We start from the raw sequence: 19,771 nt of genomic DNA, 5'->3' as shown, positions 1-19,771 counted from the left end.
AAGAAGTGGCTTGTAAATGCACAAGTGTCAGAGAGGGTGCTAATCTGCAGCTCTTCGGCCGACCAGATGCTTACACAAACATAATTGGCTATGTCTTAGGGGGGGATGGTAAAAACCATGCGATGGATTGGAATTCTGTCCAGAGTATTTCTGTCTAGATCCCAGTTTTTCCCGGTTGAACCAGACCCACTGTGTCCCTAGCCAGGATAAAGAAGTGGTAAAAAAAAGGAAGTTAGATTACACTAAACAAAGGGGACTTTTGTACTAACATTCTGGACTTGAAGGATGATATGCACTTTACAGCACACAAAATAAAGAAAGATTCATACTAGTGACATCATGAGTGATGCGATTTTAAAGACAGGGTCTTTCATCACTCATTTAGCATCATTCTCTCTTCAGTCAGCCACTTTTTTATTGCTCTCTCTCTTTCTCTTTCTCTCTCTCTCTCTCTGTGCAGGTCCTACAGGAGTGGGCTTGAATGAACTTAAGAGGAAGCTGTTAATATCTGGCCCACAACACTTCAGTGTCACCATCCCACGTAAGTCTTGGTGTACCTTCCAGAAAAATGGTGCTTCCTTTCCCAGCCTTTCACACTTAAATACATGAATATGCAGTTTAGTCTCCAGCTCTCAGGCTGCGTCGCATCTCACTTAGCATCCAAAAACACATTTCTCAGGGACGTTCATTGGAGCTGACACGCTGGGACAAATGAGTCGGGCTCTGACTGATGTATTTAAACAGGCCAGCTGTATAGAAGGAGCAGTTTTATATTCTGCAGCAGAAGCATTAAGTAGAAGGGAGAGACAGACAGTGAAAGAGATGGATGAAGGAAGGGAGGATGAGTATTAAGCAGAGTATTAAACAGTGGCCAAAAGAGCCACCACTGCTGATATTTGTTACATGTCGTTTGGCTGTAATAGATGTGTCTGATTCTGACTATGACACTTAAAATGCCACTGGTATTAAAATCCCATCCAGAGCTTTCTGCTTTAATGCTTTTTAATTGCTCACAAATGTGACCTCTGCGTACGACTGTGTTATTGGCTCAGCTCGTGTGCAGAACTTACACATGGATTTAAATTAAGAAGATTTATTCTTGGAAAGTTCACTTTTTTCTTCGTCCTTGCTTTCTTTTCTGTCCCCTGACTTATTTTCTAAATCCTGCCAACTTTAACGTTCCAAGTATTTACACTTGCTATTCGTTCAGATTGTTATGAAACTATTAAACATTATTTAATTTGTATAAGCATTAGTTTACACAGTGCATAAGTGACTGCAGCTACTTTTATCCTTAGACTGCATTTACATGATACCACTTTTGTGCTGGCTGTGTCATTGTTTCCTTTGGGGTGAAGCTTCGTTGCCGCTGCACTACCTTGGCTATTGCACGCTGTGCAGATTTGTCATTTTGTGATTTGTTTTTACAGCTTGTTTCATTGAACTTTGACCCAGTTTGTCACGGATATTTACACATGTTGGTTTTTAATGCAGTCCTGTGTAAGGGATTGAAGAGCACATGCATTAACTTTGGTTTTCTTTGTGCCAAACAAAAATCTGCATACAAACATTGCTTGGAAACTATGCACTCTGGGTAAACAAAAAGTGTAATTAAAGTCCAAGAAAAATGGGCCATAATTAAGCACTAATGCTGTAAATGTGTTAAAGCTGAAATGACACAACAAGGTACAAATCTTTTTAATTTGTGGGGGGAAAAGCAAAAAAAATTAACATATCTTTTTATGCATTTAATAAATTATGTCAACTTCATTGTTGTTTGTAAATATAAACAAATTTTAAATTTGATGCCTGAAACACACTAAAAATAAGTGTAAAAAGTGTACAAAATATTCAGGTTAGACCAGTTTGACACATTGCCAGTGATAGCTCAGTGGTTATGGGGCAGTGATAGCTCAGTGGTTAAGGTACTGGACTAGTAAACAGAAGGTTGCCGGTTCAAGCCCCGCCACCACCAAGTTGCCACTGTTGGGTCCCTGAGCAAGGCCCTTAACCCTCAATTGCTCATCGTGTTCTGCTCATCGTGTAAGTCGCTTTGGATAAAAGCGTCTGCTAAATGTAAATTGCACAATAAGCAGGTGAATTGGGAACAGGTGACCATGATTGGGTGTAAAAGGAGGATCCACCAAAGACTCAGTCAGCAAAGATCATTTTGTGTAACGTGGCAGATGCTAAATAAGAGGGGCCATGGGGGCACAGACACAGACTGTATCAGTTTCTCTTGGTTGACAGTCACCTGCGATCAGTAAGTATTTATTTGTTTTAGGTAGATGTTTTTTTTTCTATATCATGGTTTCTCCATCTCAAACGTACTGGCTTGTTATTTCTTTGATACTGTGATGACAGGCTGCTTAGTCCAAGTTCGGTTTTATACTAGCATGCATAATGCCAGCATACCCCATTTTTTTGGGAACTCGCCATGTCACAGTCTGTAGGGAAAGACTGGAAACTACTATTGAATCTGCATGAGCTTCGAGCCCTTACACTATTACATGAGAAACACAAAAAATTTCACTTGCAAAACTGCCACATTTAGTGTCCTCAGTTCCCAAACCATTAAAAATGTTATTAATAGAAATGGTGATGTAGCACAGTGGTAAACATGCCTCTGTCCCAAATTTTCTGAGTGTGTTGCAGGCATCAAATTTAAAATGTGTTTATTTGCAAAATACAATGAGATTGGTCAGTAAAAACATTGGACTTTTGTTTCTACTTTTGTCAGTAAAATAAAGGTTCAAGAGAATCAACAAATCACAGATTTTTTTCTATTGCATTCTTGTAAAAATGTCCCAATTCTTTTTTGGGAAATTGGGTTTGTATTTATAAGTTGTATTAATGAACATCATGGTTGCCATGTATTCTGTACCTACATTTATATAGAAACTAAGCATTATTACATTTCAAATAATGTAAAATAATCTAAAACAACCATGCGATAAGCTTAAATAGCTTAAATAAATTACAGATACAGGCTGACCAGCAAAAGAACTAAAACTTAATTCTATTAAAAACATATGGGATTATTTGGAACAGCAGGTGAAAGACAGAACTAGATCATTACATAAGCCAGAGACTGGTGTAATCCATATTTAACAGAAATGTGCTGTTATTAAGGCATAACCAAGAATATTTGCTAGAGGAATTTATTTTCCAGAATTGTAAGAGAGATTTTACATTCCATAGTTGTACCAAGACCATTTCCTCTGCCACAGAGCTAATACATATGATTCATACTCTGTCAGTGTGGGCATATGCAGGCAATCAGCTAGTCAGTCCATCCACTGCAGTCAGACCCATAATTACAGCTTCTCTCATGTTTGTGGTGTGCTCTTCTAATCACAGTGAGTAACCATTAGCCTAACTCTCTCATTTTCTTACTCTGCCTTTGTGTTCTGAATCATTTTATTGAGGTTCATCCTTTCTGAAAGTACTTTACGATGATGTCATTAATCAGACATGTCATGTCTCTGTCCCAATCTCATATAAAGACAAAACGATGTGGAAAAATGACCATCTCACCTTTGTGACCCACATAAAAGCAACGAGGGTTATGAGCAGAAGATAAAGCACTAAAATCAGTACGAGCAGATGGTTCCTATCTGGTGGAGTCAGTAAGAGATCATAGGAAAAACATTTTAAGACTGCAGAGGATTTTTTAGCCGGCTGTACGTAACTGTTTCAGGAGAATAATGTGTGTGTAGACAGCTCTGTGACATCAGAACTTGATAACTTGATGGCAATCATGTCTGTCTTTTGACACCCGACTCGCCGATAGCACAGCTGAAGATTTAAACCCTGGATCCCAACAGCAGTGGGGTGGTGTAATTTGCCACTGCGCCACCCGCCATCATGTTCCAGCTCTGTTATAGCTGATACATGCTGTTAGTTAAACAGCATAATAGAAGTAATTATAATCATTACTTTTAATTACAGCTGTGTTTGTAAGATAATATACTTTTATATGGAGGGATTAGGGTTAGGCATTGGCTGGCAGTTGTATTTTAAGTGCATTTAATTGTTTCAGGGCTCTGTTAGAAGAGCACAGGACAAAATGAGAGATCTAAACAAATGGGAAAAGTGGAATAGAATGGCCATTTTTTTGCTGGTTGAAATGGTAAAAAATGTTTTATAGTTTGTTTTGGCACAGCTGGTTAAACATTTTGTCTAGGTGGTGCACCACTTCTTACCGCTGAGCCACCAGGTTCTTGTTAAACATGCTGCACAGTGACCCTTAACCCGTACTAAACCCACTGGAGCCTTGCTAGCTAAAAGCAGGATGGGCATGGCTTAATGAAAGCTGGAAAAAGTCAGATTCACACTTACTGTACTTACTGCACTGTAAAAACATCAAGAACAGACTATGCACAAACCAGCCATAACAGTAAAACCACCTGAATAAGACTATAGATCCCACTTGTGCCACCAAACAGCTCCTTAGGGCATACTGTTGCCCTAACGGGGTCTACTTAGTCTGCTGCAATGTTTAGGTAGGTGCTACCTGTCAGTTTCCCAGCAGATTATTGCCCAGAGCATCACACTGGCTCTGCTGGCTTGCCTTCTTCCCATACTGCACATTGGTACCTCCACTTTGCCAAGTGAACTACACACATGATGTATAAGAAACTGTGATACCAACTTCTTCTGTCACTTTATGCTCCAGTTCTGTTGCTCATTTACACAATATAGACAATTTCTTTTCCTTGTTTTTAGATACGTCTCGAGCAAAAAGGAATCAGGAGAATGATGGTGTGGAGTATTACTTCATCTCTAAACACCTGTTCGAAACTGATATTCACAACAACAAGTGAGTCTTTGTGTATTTTGCTTTTAGGTTCTGATAAAAAATAAAAGATGTGTAATACTGTGCCAAATAAGGTATGCAGACCCAGTGGTAGTGGGCTAGCATAATTTACTCATGTGCCATTTAAGAAATAATTTATTTAGCTATTTTTGTACTCTCTGTCTGTCTGTTTACCTGTTTCAGATTTATTGAACATGGTGAGTATAAGGGACATTACTATGGGACAAGCCTGGACTCTGTTCGGTCAGTTCTAGCAAAAAACAAGGTGTGCCTTCTGGATGTGCAGCCCCAAGTGAGTGACAAACACCCACACCGACATACACACTTAAACCCACAGGCCGCTTGTTCCACACTTGGCAGCCTCTTTTCCATCTTTACTCTAATCAATTCATTTTTCACTTTTGCTTTATTCTGCCTAACACCTTTCTGCTTCACATTCCTCCTCCACATACCTACACCTGGTTCCCCCTCAGAGGATCAGAGGAAGCACAAAGACCACCACTGTTTAATATCAGATGCAGGGACTGGTCTAGTCCATACCAAATCTCTGTGGATGGAACATAAATCAGCAGTGTAGACTGTTTAAATAGAGGGTAAAGAAATGTAATTTGAAATTTTCTGTCCATATAATTATTTTGCTGAGCAGTTTTATAACCATGACCTCTTAGAGTCTGGCAGGCATATTACCAACATAATACCAACGTTCAATAGAACTTTTCTATGTCTCCTATATGCTGGAAACTGTGTTTACTTGTTACACCATCTGTGCAATGCAGGAGCTCAAGTGTAGCTACCGGTATGTTTTTTATAAAATTATATCATAAATCAGCATTAAAGTATTAGTTTAGACTTGATACAAAATCTGCTTCATCAAGTTAAACCCAATTTGTTTTTTGCTACTGACCTCAATATGTAAAGGTCACTTAAAGGGTCATTTTAAGAGCTGCATTTTATTCCAGTATTTCTAAGCCATTTTTAAAACATCCAACTGCATCCAGGATTGAAGAATGTGAAGGTTGTAATGCTTATTATTCTATTTACTGTCTGTAATGCATTAGTTCCACTGGCAGAAATTCAGCCTCAGAGTATAATAATACTACTACCATGTTTTAATGCCTCAACTATTCCCCTCTATTGTGGGGCCATTGTGTTACCCAGTACCTCCGTTATCAAAACAACATTTGGGAAAATATCTTTTGGAAAAATGCTGTTTTTTTCCTCTAGTTCAATTTCTTTGACTGTGTCTTAGTGTGTCTGTGTTAGCTCAGTGGGTTTGGTTGTGGGTTCAATCTCTACCATCAGGTAAAGTCATCTGTTGAATGCTGTAAATTTAAATGTATCATATCAAACATATTATACTGAGAGTTCACCTCTCAGGAAAACAAAGGAACCATCCAGCAGAGGAAAGTAAACATCACTCTCTGTATATACGTTTTTTTATTCATTATATTATGTCTGTGAGCTCATGTGGCATAATAATAAAAACAATAAGAGCCACACTGTTGGTAACAGCAGTGCCTGAGTTGGGCTGGGCTCTTAAATATGAAAACGTGAACCTAGCCACTGGGGGAGGATGTATCAGTGCACCCTTGTGCCACTCCTAAACCTGGATAAATAGGAGAGTTGCAAAAGGAAGAACATCCTGTGTAAAAACTGTGCCAAATCAAATATGCAGACAAATAATCTGCTGTGGCGACCCGTCAAGGAGCTACTGAAAGGAATCATCCATTCATTATAATATGTCTACCTTTTTATTCTGTGCCTACCAACAAAAGCACTTTTTTGTCTGTAATTCCTTACACTAGACATTATTAAACATGTGCAGACTCAAATTCACAAAACTTTTAAGCTTAAGTTGTCCATTTTGTTCAAGTCACCTGTTCCAAAATGCATTAAATCCCTTGAGGTGCCAGAATAATTGGTAACATTCCACATGCTTACAGTGGTACACACATTATTGTATCTTCTGGCTCATCTCTGTGGGCACAAATCCAAGGCCAGACCTGTCTGAGCCAGCCATGCATTGGTGGTCCATGACTGTTTTTTGTCTATGTCAGAGAGCTTGTGAGTAAGAAAGAGGGAGAGGAACAGTGCCAGTGGTTCTGTTAAGTATCTACAATAAGCTGCTTTTGCACTTCATAAATCTTTCTTACAGCCTGTATTTTTCTTCTTTTTTTCTGCACATGCTTTGTCATATTGACTTCAGGTTTAGCTGCTCAGGTTTGTTAAAACAGGATGAAAGTAATTAGGTTCCTCTGTAGCATCGACTTTTCCCAGTGTCAAATTAGTTCAACTCAGTGTGAATGGTCCGAACTGTTATGTCTGAAAATGTAACAGTGACTAATGACAATAATGCACTATAGTATCAATATCAAGAAGGATTAGGACGTTGTGATTGATCGTGTTTTGATTGTTCTTTGGTTTGTTTGTTTTTTGTTTTTTTCAGTGTCTGAAGCATCTTCGCACAGCTGAGTTTAAGCCATATGTGGTTTTTGTAAAGCCTCCATCCATTGAACGCCTGAGAGAAACTAGGAAGAATTCAAAAATAATATCAGGAAAAGATGACAAGGGCTCGGCCAAACCACCAGCGGTAAGCCCCACACTGGACGTTACTGTTAAATTGTGGTTGGTGAAATTGTAAGTGAATGAGACCATAGTTTATATGATTTTAACATTATTACATTAGTTAGGAAGTGTTACACAGGAACCTTGTGTGAGGTGCACTGATGGTGCAGCAGTTAATCGCACTAGCCCACTAACACTGAGATCTGAGGTTTGAATTTCGGCCAGTCAGGCAACTACACAGACAGGATTGGCCAAGTCTGAGGTAGAGGGAGGTGCACGTGTACTCTGTATTTGCTCTAAAACTGTTCTGTTACTGACCTGCAGGCTTGATCCAGCCATTCAGAACTGGATCACTGTTACTGGATTAGATCTTACCAGCCAATCGAATTCATTTGTACACATTAGACAATAAATCCTACTTATACCAATACTTATGTCTGATTAGATTATCGTGAGCTGTGTGGATGTGACAGACAATATAGATGATAACCTTAAGAAAAGTAAACAAAACAAGTGAAACAAGCATCAAATGGAAATAATAATAATACAAATGTAAACGAACATAACCAAATGTGTTTATACACCTGAGTCTCCAAAACTTATACAGAGACAATTTGTACGTTTTTTTACACAATTATTAGGATATACTGTGCGTAGGATGTACCTAGCTTGCAGTTGTCCTGCTTTTTCAACTTCAGAATGCTCTGTTAGATGTTTTAGGTACTTATTTTGTTGTTATAAAATAACTGGTTTGTGGGCCAGTGATAGCTTAGTGGTGAAGGTACTGGACTACAACCCCTGGCAAAAATTATGGAATCACCACTCTTGGAAGATGTTCTGTCAATTGTTTAATTTTGTAGAAAAAAAATAAATCACAGACATGCCACAAAACTATCATTTTTCAAAATGTCAACCTTCTGGCATTAAGAAACAATAAAAAAAGAAACAAATATAATAGTTGTGGTCAGTCACAATTGCTTTTTTTAGATCAAGTAGAGGAAAAAAATATGGAATCACTCAAATCTGAGGAAAAAATTATGGAATCACTCTGTAATTTGCAGTTTAAAAACAAAACATCTGCAGCAGATTAGATTTGCTAATTATTCTTCAGTTTAAAAAGAGTGCTCACACCTCGGAGAGCTGTTGCACAAAGCAGATTGTCATGAATCATGGTTCCAACACAAGATATGTCAGTTGAAACAAATGAGAGGATTATAAAACTCCTTCAAGAAGATAAATCATTGTGGAATGTCGCAAAAGATGTTGGTTGTTCCCAGTAAGCTGTGTTTAAAATCTGGACCAAGTACAAACAAAATGGGAAGGTTGTAAAAGGGAAGCATACTGGTAGACCAAGTAAGACATCAAAGCATCAAGATAGAAAACAAAGCAATATGTCTTGAAAACAGAAAATGCACAACAAAACAAATGAGAAACAAGTGGCCGGAAAGTGGAGTCAACGTCTGTGACTGAACTGTAAGAAATCACCTAAAAGAAATGGGATTTACATACAGAAAAGCCAAACAAAAGCCACCATTAACACCTAAAAAGAAAAGAACAAGGTTAAAGTAGGCTAAAGAAAAGCAATCGTGGACTGTGGGTGACTGGATAAAAGTGATCTTCAGTGATGAATCGCGAATCTGCATTGGACAAGGTGATGATGCTGGAACTTTTGTTTGGTGTCTGTCCAATGAAATTTATGAAGATAACTGCCTAAAGAAAACATGTTAATTTCCACAGTTGTTGATGATATGGGCCTGCATGTCGGGTAAAGGCACAGGGGAGATGGTCTTCAATAAATGCCAAAGTCCACATTGAAATTTTGGACGCTTTTCTTATTCCATCAGTTGAAAGGATGTTTGGTGATGATGACTTCATTTTTCAAGATGATAATGCATCTTGCCATAGGGCAAAGGACGTGAAAACTTTCCTTCAAGAAAACATATAATGTCAATGGCATGGCCTGCAAATAGTCCGGATCTCAATCCATTTGAAAATCTCTGGTAGAAATTGAAGAAAATGGTCAATGACAAGGTTCCAACCTGCAAAGCTGATCTGGCAACAGCAATAAGAGACAGTTGAAGGCAGATTGATGAAGAATACTGTTTGTCATTAGTTAACTCCATGCCTCATAGAGTTTAAACCATTCTAAAAGCCAGAGGTGGTGCAACAAAGTAATAATAATGCAGTGTTTTCTAATGATTCCATAATTTTTTCCTCAGATTTGAGTGATTCCATATTTTTTTCCTCTACTTGATCTAAAAAAAAGCAATTGTGACTGACCACAACTATTATATTTGTTTCTTTTTTTATTGTTTCTTAATGCCAGAGGGTTGACAGTTTGAGAAATGATAGTTTTGTGGCATGTCTGTGATTTCTTTTTTTTCTACAAAATTAAACAATTGAAAGAACATCTTCCAAGAGTGGTGATTCCATAATTTTTGCCAGGGGTTGTAGTAAACAGAAGGTTGCCGGTTTAAGCCCCGCCACCACCAAGTTGCCACTGTTGGGTCCCTGAGCAAGGCCCTTAACCCTCAATTGCTCATCGTGTTCAGCTCATTGTGTGTAAGTCGCTTTGGATAAAAGCGTCTGCTAAATGCTGAAAATGTAAATGTTATAATGCTGCATTTTGTATTAAGAAAGAAAAACAGCCACACTGAAATTAGATGTTTTAATAAAATGTACTTCTTTATTTGGGTTTATACAAAGCTTATGTGTTTACAGTGCAGTTAAGCTAATTGCTGTTAAAGAAGTATGGTTATGCTTGCTGCCATAACTCTCAGCTGCCTCCATTATGCTTCTTGCTAGGGGTAAGACCCTGTGATGTATTGCCATTCTGTTGGGAATATGTTATTGCATTGTGCCCAGTGATTTCAGCAAAACCTCAAATGTGAACTTAACAGGATATTGTAGGGAAAAAACATGAAAATGAGGATTTTTTATATGTAAATATTTATTTATTTATTTATGTACTTACGTATGAGAGTCCTCTCAGTGCTGAAAATTCTGGTCAGGAAAAAGTCATGGACAATTAAATCGCAGACTGTGAACAGGTTTGAAAAATGATAAAATAACCTTTAGGTCATGGAAAATTATATTCTATTAGCCTTGGCCCCTTGGTTGCAGCTTTTGGAGGGCCTCTTTAGGCAGGTTTGTGAATGTGCCATGTCTTTCTTTCTTGCTTTCTTTCTTTTTTTTATGGTGGATTTAATGGTGCTCTGTATAATTTCAGATTCTCAGTAAAAAAAAAAAAAACAGGCAGGAGTACTTTATGGTTGCTTCCACTTGGACTGCATGTATAATAGCTGCTGGTGCTTGTGAAAAAAAGGCTTCCCAGTCTAAACATACTTTGTACAGCACAGTAATCTTAAAAGCAATGTGTTCTGGATTTTTAAAGCAAATGTGACACAGTGGGTGTGTTCGAAAACCTAGTGAGCTCTCCACATAGACGCATTTTACATCATCTTACGCGCGCTCCCGAGAAGGAGGCTGTTCGAAATCCTAGATGCCTTAATATGCTCACTAGTAAGGTATCTTAAAATTTGAACACGGAGGGAGATGTTAGTTGACATGCTAGCGTGTTGTGCCACCCCATCCCATTGGTTCGAATGGTATGAGGCTAACTGTGTTAGCTTAGTTAACGAAAACTGATGGAATCGCTGTCTAAATAGTGTGTTCGAATAACATGCCTTATAAGTCAATGACTTATTAGAATCCTCTTTACTGAGGCAGCTGCCTATGTAGGCAGTAAGACAGCAAGGCTGCTTATTAGGTTTTTCGAACACACCCAATTAGTCAAGAAACTGAAGAGAGGCTTTTACAGCACAACAGTGATCCAATAACATACCTTAAAATTCACTATGACCTGCACCAAGAACCCTAAGCAACAGCTTATGGAATGGCCCCTAATTTAAACATTAATAAAAGCCTGTTGGTGAATTTTAAACATGTTGTGTATGAAAAACAACCAAATAATACTTTAAAATATTGTAAAACTCAAACTGCAGAAAATATTTATTAAAAATGGTTAAAAAACAAACAGAAATAAATTTAAGTAGCTACAAAACATTAGCAAGCTGTAATATTTGCCAAAGTTAGGTACTGACATAGGTTGTGTTTATACTTGACAGCTTTGGTTCAATTAACTTAAAGGAGATTCACAGTCCTGCTCAGATCAGTAACACCATCTTATAGTCTGATGGTGTTGAAAGCACACAGATCCTTCTTCCTACTAGAATGAAAGAAAACCTTGTTTGATGAAAATGTCAGACATATTTTGCTGTATTTCTTTGCCAGAGAAATACCTTTGCCTGGTCTGCAAGAGCAATAAAAGCTAGGCAGCTGATGCAGAGAGAATAAAGGATTTGTTTCAGGAATTGTTTCAGCGTCACCAGACATCAGCTGCATTGTTCTCTCTTTAATATTACTCATTTACTGTAACACTGATGTCATATAACGACTAAATGCATTTATTTATGCATATTTCTGCAATTTATGTGAAAGTTCTTAACAAAAGCACTCAAAAACACATTTAAATGTCTGGTGACATGAGAGTGCTCTGATCACCTGTGGTCACTCAAGTGAAAATAAGCGGCTTTACTTTGACAATATAAAAACGAGAACCTTTTACTGAACAAAGTGTGTCCTTTTTTTAAATAGGTTTTATGTAGAGGGCCGGTGCGTTTTATAAAAATCAATAAAAAAACTGTTTTTCGGCATGCGGCTTAGATATTTCTGTTAGATAGTCCTGCTGATAGAGAGAGGAAAGATGAAAATATATGGAGAAAACCTAAGGCCTCCTGAGCACTGCAACTAATGAAACTGAATAAGATGCTGAAAGATGTTCCATAAAGTGGTCATGAAGATATGATTATAATGATTATAGTGAATGATTATAATGTAAATAGTTTTTTCTATCTTTAGTTAAACTCATGATGTCGTTCATATTCTTAAATGATATGGATAAAACTGGTTTCCTGGCATAGCTAACTAATGACTAATACTATTCATATTACTATCACTTGATTAGGAACATCTGGCTAATAATGTGTTGGCATATCAAGTTTGGGGGCCACGGCCATTGCCAACCATTCTTAAGTGATCCGAGCCTGATGACACAGGGCATTGTCCTGAGGAAAATCACACTGTTGTCGAGAAAGACCTCCTGAAGGTATGGGTGCCGATGGCCAGCTATTCAAGGATTGTGGTATGATGACTAGTAGCTCTAGGACATACCAAGCGAATGCTCCCCAGACCATCACACCACCATCGGCCTGTAGCACTCAAACGTTGCAACCAGGAGATGTGACTTCATACGGTTTCCATCAGATGCGGACCCATAGATCGGTGTGTACACGTGTTGGTATAGAGCTGTTGTATACCACGTAGGGTACATTGCATTGTCATGGCCGAAATTGGTTGTGTTTGCCCATTGTTTTACTGGTGGGTGAGCTGTTCCACAGCAGCACATCGATGCTGCGATACCAGTTGATACCACACGCGACACTCACCTCTCGGATCAACCACACATGGCTGGCCGCTGTGTGACCTTCACCTGGATGTTTGTTCAAAACCAAACAGGATTAAATCATAGAATCATTGCTTATATATGTTTACCCCCTCAACATTGTTAACTTTTTATCCAAAGCAACTTACAACTGTAACCAAATACACTTCAGTTCAATTAAGAGGGTTAAGGGCATGGCTCAGATGCCCAACACTGACAAATTTTGAAATGGTCAGTGGTGGGTCTTGAAATGGCAACCTACTGCTTATTAGTCAGGGTACCTTAACTGATTAGCTACCTCTGCTCAAACTAGAAAGGAAATGAGTTTATTTGGCTCCGGTGACTTTAACTGTCATGCTAGAGTTGCAGAATTTAGTGGGTATGACTGTAAGGGACTGTCATGGATTATGCATAACAAAAATGTTACACCAAGGTGGCAGAAAGACTTGTTCATTAGTAAGACTCAAGTAAAACTAAAGAAACACAATCTCCACTCCAAAACACAGCACTGGTGGTGTTACGGTGATGCGTTTTAGCAGTGGAGACTGGCAATGTGGGGGGAACTGCTTCTAAAAAATAACATTGCACAGTACAAAGAGCTGTGGAATAAAAAGAAAACACTGTACATGTAATTGATGTCATTAAGTGGTCCAGTCAGAGTCCAGACCTTGACTTCATCCAGTATCTGTAGGAGACCTCAATAATGCCCTTCACCCATCTCCACCACTAACCTGTCAGAACATAAAGAAATTTGGAGTGAAATGGGTCAAATCACTCTGTTGCACTGCAAAATTTTCTGAATTGGCTGTAACACCAACCAGAGGTTTATTTTTGGTATTTAAAAAAAAACTGTGTGTTCATTTTGAAATGTTATTGTTCAGTCAGATCGAAACAGGTCCTTACAGGTTTTTTATCTGGTTTGGGGTGAAATATTCGTATTCAGTCATGTTCAGCTGCTTTGGAACAGTATGTGCAAGCAGCAATTCAAAATGATGCAGTAACTGGCTTTAAGTCTCTCTGAAAAGGGATTGCTAGCTGGTGTGCAGTGTGGGGCAACTTGGCTCAGTGACTGGTAACTGGAAACAATCATAATCTGGTAAAATAAGAATACTTTTATATTTATGACTTTTATTCCGAATAAAGAGTGCAGATGAATTATTGTGTTCCAGGCTTAACCACACATCATAGTTTACAACCGTAAAGCAGTGAGCAGCACTTTTCTTGATTCTTTGCTGGCAAAATGAACCAGTATCATTTTCATCATATCTCGTTATGTCTTTGGCAAGATGAAACCCAACATCTCTCACTGAGCTGTGGCTCCTGGGTTTCTGCATAGTAAAAACCTGTTCTAAATCAGAATAGCCGCTCAAACCATGCCATGTTCTCGGGGACTAGCACTAAAGCCTAGTCACCGCCACACAAGCACTAATCTCAAACCCACAGACCAGTTAGGGCAAAGGCCATACATACTAGATAGATGCAAATTGTGCTCTACTGAACCAGCTTGCCCAGTGAGTCTTACATTTTTAGACCAAGTGCCACCCCTGATCAAACCAAATCCTTTAAATACCACCCATGGGTACTTAGTAATATGCACACTACACACACTCTTATACACAATCCGTTTGTGCTATGAGCCCTCACCATGTCATCAAGAAAAATTAGTCTTAATTAATTAATTACATTCCACTCTTGGTACCACAAGCAGTGCAGCAGGTCTGTCCGATCCATCAGAACAGGCATGATGGCATGTATTATACTGTATATAATGGCACTAAAATACAGTGTCTATGTAGCCTACTCAGTATTGTTCTCAAACAAAAGAACACATTATTTAAATAGAAATAGAAATAGAATAGTTTTTTACATCAGTGCACCAAAAATTATCGTAAGTACACAGAACAGTGTGATTATGGAATGCCCAGCACCTGGATTGGGGAACTGTTAGTATGCTATGATAAGGCTCATCCTCAAGTGCTGGGTCCATTCCCTAAAGTTATGTTTGTATAGGCTTGTGAGTGTCTGAGCAGAATAGTGTATTTTATGTGTCTGGGTTGGTAATCATTAGATGTGGTTTTAAATCCATTATGCATTCAGATGTGCAGCTCTGTAAAAGTGCGGTGAGCCTCATCATTCTCCAGCCCCCTTTATTTTAGCTATTTAAAATCCAGATCTCAAACTAAACAGGCCTTCTTCTTTACTACAGGATAAAATGCCACTGTTATCCTTTACCCATCGCTGGCAAATCTCTGCATTTGTTCATTTGAAAAGAATACTCTGCCTTAAAAATAAATTTACATAATATCCCCCTCAGTCAGTCAGACAGTACATTGTCCAAAAGTGGCTTCCATTGCTGTCCAATTATATAGTCCCCAGCACTATATACAACTAGACTTGCTTATGTGGTTTCCAACATGATATGATGAATTACTGTCTATTAAAGAAAAGGGACAAAAGGATGTTACATTGCTAATTCTAAAGCTGGAATCGCCTATTTCCTCAGCACATAGTTTAGCATCATTCTACCCACATCTTTTCAGTTATGGACTGAGCTGTCCACTCCAAGTTTCAGCTTGCATTTCTTAGTAAATCATAGTAGATTTTGAGATATTGGACTGTTTTGCTGTTTAAAGGTCCTGGGTTCGATTCGCAGGTTGAGTGGTCAGGGTTCTTTCTGTGTGGAGTTTGCATGTTCTCCCCATGTGTGTGAGTTCCGGTTTCCTCCCACAGTCCAAATACGTGCATGTGAGGTGAATCGGAAATACAAAATTGTCCATGACTGTATTTGACATCAAAAAGACTTGAACTGATGAATCTTGTGTAACTAGTAATTGCCTGCCCTGTCATGAATGCAACCAAATTGTTTAAAACATGATGTTAAAATCCTAATAAATGTATTTTGCTGTTGAGGAATCCAACCTCTTTTTCAGCTTGACTTTTTGATTAGCTGTGTCACATTTTACTTTAAGGCTTTGCTAATATTTAGTAAAATTAATTTTTTCATCTACAATGCTTCTTGTGCCACTGGCTGCCACACAACACCAACGCATAATTGAACCACTTCAATGCTTAACAGTTTGCAGCGTGTTATTTTTATTAAATGTTGTTTATTTTGTTCACTAAATATACTTTTGATGATTAGGGCCAAAAGTTTTATTCTTAATAGCTTAACCGTGCCTAAATGGACAGTACCTGCTGCAAATACGACCTCTGCTGGCTGTTCAATTCCATATAAACCTGAGCAGGGTGTAAAAACGTGTGTCGATGGGGCCGTGTGTTAGCCACAGCCCTCCTCTGTCAGGAGTGGAGGTCAGCAGCAGTAGAGGTTGTGAAATCTGATCTGGTACTGGCTACTACATGATTGGGTAAAAAGGGCAAAAAATGGGGAAACATTTTGCATGCTTCAGACATGGACTTAAGCAGTCATTTGTTTTAAATCCCATTGAAATGTTTGGATACTAAAAAATGACATCTACAGCAGATGCTCTTATCCAGAGCGACTTACAGAAGTGCTTCCTTAGTAAACATTACCTTACTCTAGTACAAATAGACAACTCTCTAAGAACACAAAGCTGCCGAAACCCTGCAATTGCAAAAGCTTAGATAGAACTGTTTTTTTTAAAGATACATTAGTAAGTGCAGGGTCCAGGGATTCCACCACCTGGGTGCTAAGGACAGAGAATACTTTTGAGGCCTGTCTTCAAGTTCTGATTAGTGGATCTTGCCAAGCTAGAATAGTGGCTTCAGGGGTATGTAGTACAGAAAATGTAAATTCATCCTCAGGAAACCTGAAGGTTAAAAAACACTTTGAGGTTTAGAAGACACATTAATATTCTGTGGTTCAGACTGTGTTTGGTATGGACACAGAACAGTGTTTTAATACTGTATATGTGTATATAGTTCTGTGTAGTGGGACTGTTTTATGACCAATGTGTTGCTCATTTAGCTCGTTTGGTATTTTCTTATTATATTTTTTTGTGTTTTAACCAGGAAGAAGATTTTCAGGAGATGATAAACGCAGCCCAGCAGATGGAGAATCACTACGGCCACCTTTTTGACACGGTCATAGTAAACGACGACTTGGCGACTGCTTTCGGCGAGCTCAAACAGGCCCTACGGGAAGTAGAGACAGAGACTCACTGGGTCCCCGTCAGCTGGACACACTCCTGAAGGACAGAGACTCACCTAAAAAGAGGAAAGAACTTTGTAAACCCTGATTGCTGACAAAGCTTTTATTTAGCCTAAATCTGGTGATTGGGATGGCTTGTGGGGTATTTTAATGACTCTCGGACAGTTTTTATGGGTCTCTGCGTCTCTAAAAGGAGGAATTTTAGGTTTGTTATTGTGTGTACTTGGTCAGCATAGCTGGACTGGAATAAAGTGTCTAATTACACTCGAAGCCATCAAACATTTGCGATCGTTTAGCAGCAGCTGTCGAAGTGTGTGTTTATTTGACAGCCAGGAAAAATTGGTTGGGCGATGTGAGCTGGTTCATGGTGTAGTTTTGACATTTATTTCTAAACACCAAAGGGATATTTTTTCTGTGGTTAGAGTATGTTTCGTTTTAAAGCTTAGTTATGAAATTTGGGAAAGTATGAACAGTTTAGGTTTTTACATTTTAAACTGTTGTTATTGGGTGATGCTGTTATTAGCACACAAGCCCTTTGTAAGCTGTTCAAATGTGGGCAGAACCTTGATGAATGTCCTCCAGAGGAGCTTTTGTAATTATATTTAATTGGGATTTTAATATATTTAATATTTTTATGGGGTTAATATAATTTTTTATATGTGTACAAATGATTATACATTTTAATGAATTTAGTGCTGCAGGTATCATAGTAATTACACAGGTATCAAACACAAACAGCACTCAGGTCATTTTTAATATATACATATAGTTATATAAAGGTTTTTATCTGGGTTGGGTGATAGTAGTGCCTTTTTTTAGATATAGCAGTTATTTGAACACAACAGACACTGACTGTGGACTTTTTTCATGTCTTAAGAGAGCTTAACTGCTGCTGTATAAACTGCCAAATTATAGAAGCGTCTGCAATGGTGAAAGACGTTTTTGTAAAATATTTACAGCTTTAATCATTATGTAACTGTAAAACATCTAAAACTACAGAGTTTTGTTCCAAATAAACATTTATATTTCATAAACTGGAAAAAACAGTCAGTGGGGTTTATAAATGGCATACAGTGTGCCATAATTTTCAGTATGCAATTTAGAACAGTGCGTTTTGCATCAAAATAATAATATGTGCTTTTGCTTTGTAACTCTTATTTCTCATTAAATAAGCCACAATGTTCAACAGTAGTTTCAGGCTGTACATACTTAATAATGTATATAGAGAAAATGCTCTTATCGAATCATAGAATTGTTGAATGGCATAACATCCACAGGTTGAGACCCTTTGATTAATTTATTCAGCACTGTCGCCTCACAGTAGGAAGGTCCTGGGTTTGATTCCCAGGTGGAGCGTTCTGGTTCCTTTCTGTGTGGAGCTGGAATGTTCTTCAATGTTCTTCAGGAGCTCTGATTTTCCCCCACAGTCAAAAGACACGCAGTCAGCTGGTTAGCTGGAAATACAAAATTAGACTTGAACTGATGAATCATGTGTTAGCTGTAACTACCTGTCCTGTCATGAATGTAAAACATGACGTTAAAATCTTAATAAACTCATTGGCCTACAGACGAATGATTCGTCCCTGCCCATTTATAGCAACCGTTTGACAATCCAAGCCTCATTTTCCTTCTTAGGTGTTGACCACAGGTCACTGTTTGCTGGAGACGTTTGGATGGTAGACCATTCTCAACCCAGATTTTAGCTTTTTTTTATATCAGTGCTACACTTACTGTCATATCAGTGTCTCTGCTGTGCTGAGAATGATCCACCACCCCAACAATTTCTGGTCATTTCCAGTTAGAGGAAGACTAGTAAATTGTGTATAGAAACTTTTGGCCTACAGTCTGAAACTATCTACTTACAAAGTGCATGTGGTAGATATCTGATAAAATAGCCAATGACGGTAGATATACCCTAGGCCTATAATCATGTTAGATTTTACCCTTTTTTAAATAAACCTGCTTTATGGTTGTTTTTCCAGTTACACTGATTTGGTTGATTTTTGTCTTTTTTATGGAACCCAACTGTAGACAATTAAATATGAAACCCACTTCCAACTTGAGTAGAATATGAACTTTTTACTGGCATCTTTTTCACTCATATCTTTGACAATCTGTTGAAGTCTGTTTGATCCAAATAATATCTTGTGTTTGATTCTATTTCAGTAATTCATATTGACCACGAGTCATTAGACAAGGCCTGATCGTCTTCCAACTAAAACGTACAATAAGCTGAGGAAGCGATTCAGAGAAACATTCTGTTTATTTGTCTTATTCAGCCAGGCTGAGCTTTAGTTATGCACCCTAGAAGCTAGTTTCTCTCTGTTTGGGGATATTAATGGATAATTCAGATGTGACAGAGTTATTTGGACACAATGGGTGAAGTAAGACAGTGAGCTCTTTTTCTGCTCCTTCACTGTAGGGATCTTCACTGCTGTCAGATGAGCTGCCAAACCAAAGCAGCAGTCCGAGCACGGCCTGTAACCTTTAGCTTTGCTTTATATTGGTCACAAAAGGCACATTTCCACTGAGGTTCTGGAACCTTTTAAGAAACTTAAGCAGTTTGTAATTATGCTTTGCAAAAATCATTATGTAAAATATCATTATGTGAAATGCTGTTATGTAAGTTAACATTTTGTGAAATACCATTATGTAAATAAAGATGTACAATCTGCAAAATGTGCACAATTTAATCTTACATCTACAACACAGAAAGACACAAAGGCATGAGAGGTTTAGATTGTGTCTCGGTCTC

The 19,771-nt window shown here is 38.2% G+C and overlaps 1 protein-coding gene across 1 annotated transcript in view; it reads left to right on the top strand.

Annotated features, from left to right (window-relative positions):
* The window catches only part of mpp7a (MAGUK p55 scaffold protein 7a), a 56,963-nt gene extending 38,808 nt beyond the window's left edge, over positions 1-18,155 (top strand). Inside the window, exons 11-15 of the mRNA XM_063003616.1 lie at positions 461-541; positions 4,729-4,822; positions 5,003-5,111; positions 7,266-7,372; positions 16,847-18,155. Of these exons, the coding sequence (XP_062859686.1) occupies positions 461-541; positions 4,729-4,822; positions 5,003-5,111; positions 7,266-7,372; positions 16,847-17,057 (602 nt within the window). The 3' untranslated portion in view covers positions 17,058-18,155. The remainder of the gene's footprint in view (positions 1-460; positions 542-4,728; positions 4,823-5,002; positions 5,112-7,265; positions 7,373-16,846) is intronic.
* Positions 18,156-19,771: the final 1,616 nt, after the last annotated feature.

The sequence above is a fragment of the Trichomycterus rosablanca genome, chromosome 10, assembly GCF_030014385.1.
Source record: "Trichomycterus rosablanca isolate fTriRos1 chromosome 10, fTriRos1.hap1, whole genome shotgun sequence".
NCBI classification, from domain to species: Eukaryota; Metazoa; Chordata; class Actinopteri; order Siluriformes; family Trichomycteridae; genus Trichomycterus; species Trichomycterus rosablanca.
This window is presented reverse-complemented; position numbering and strand designations above follow the sequence as displayed.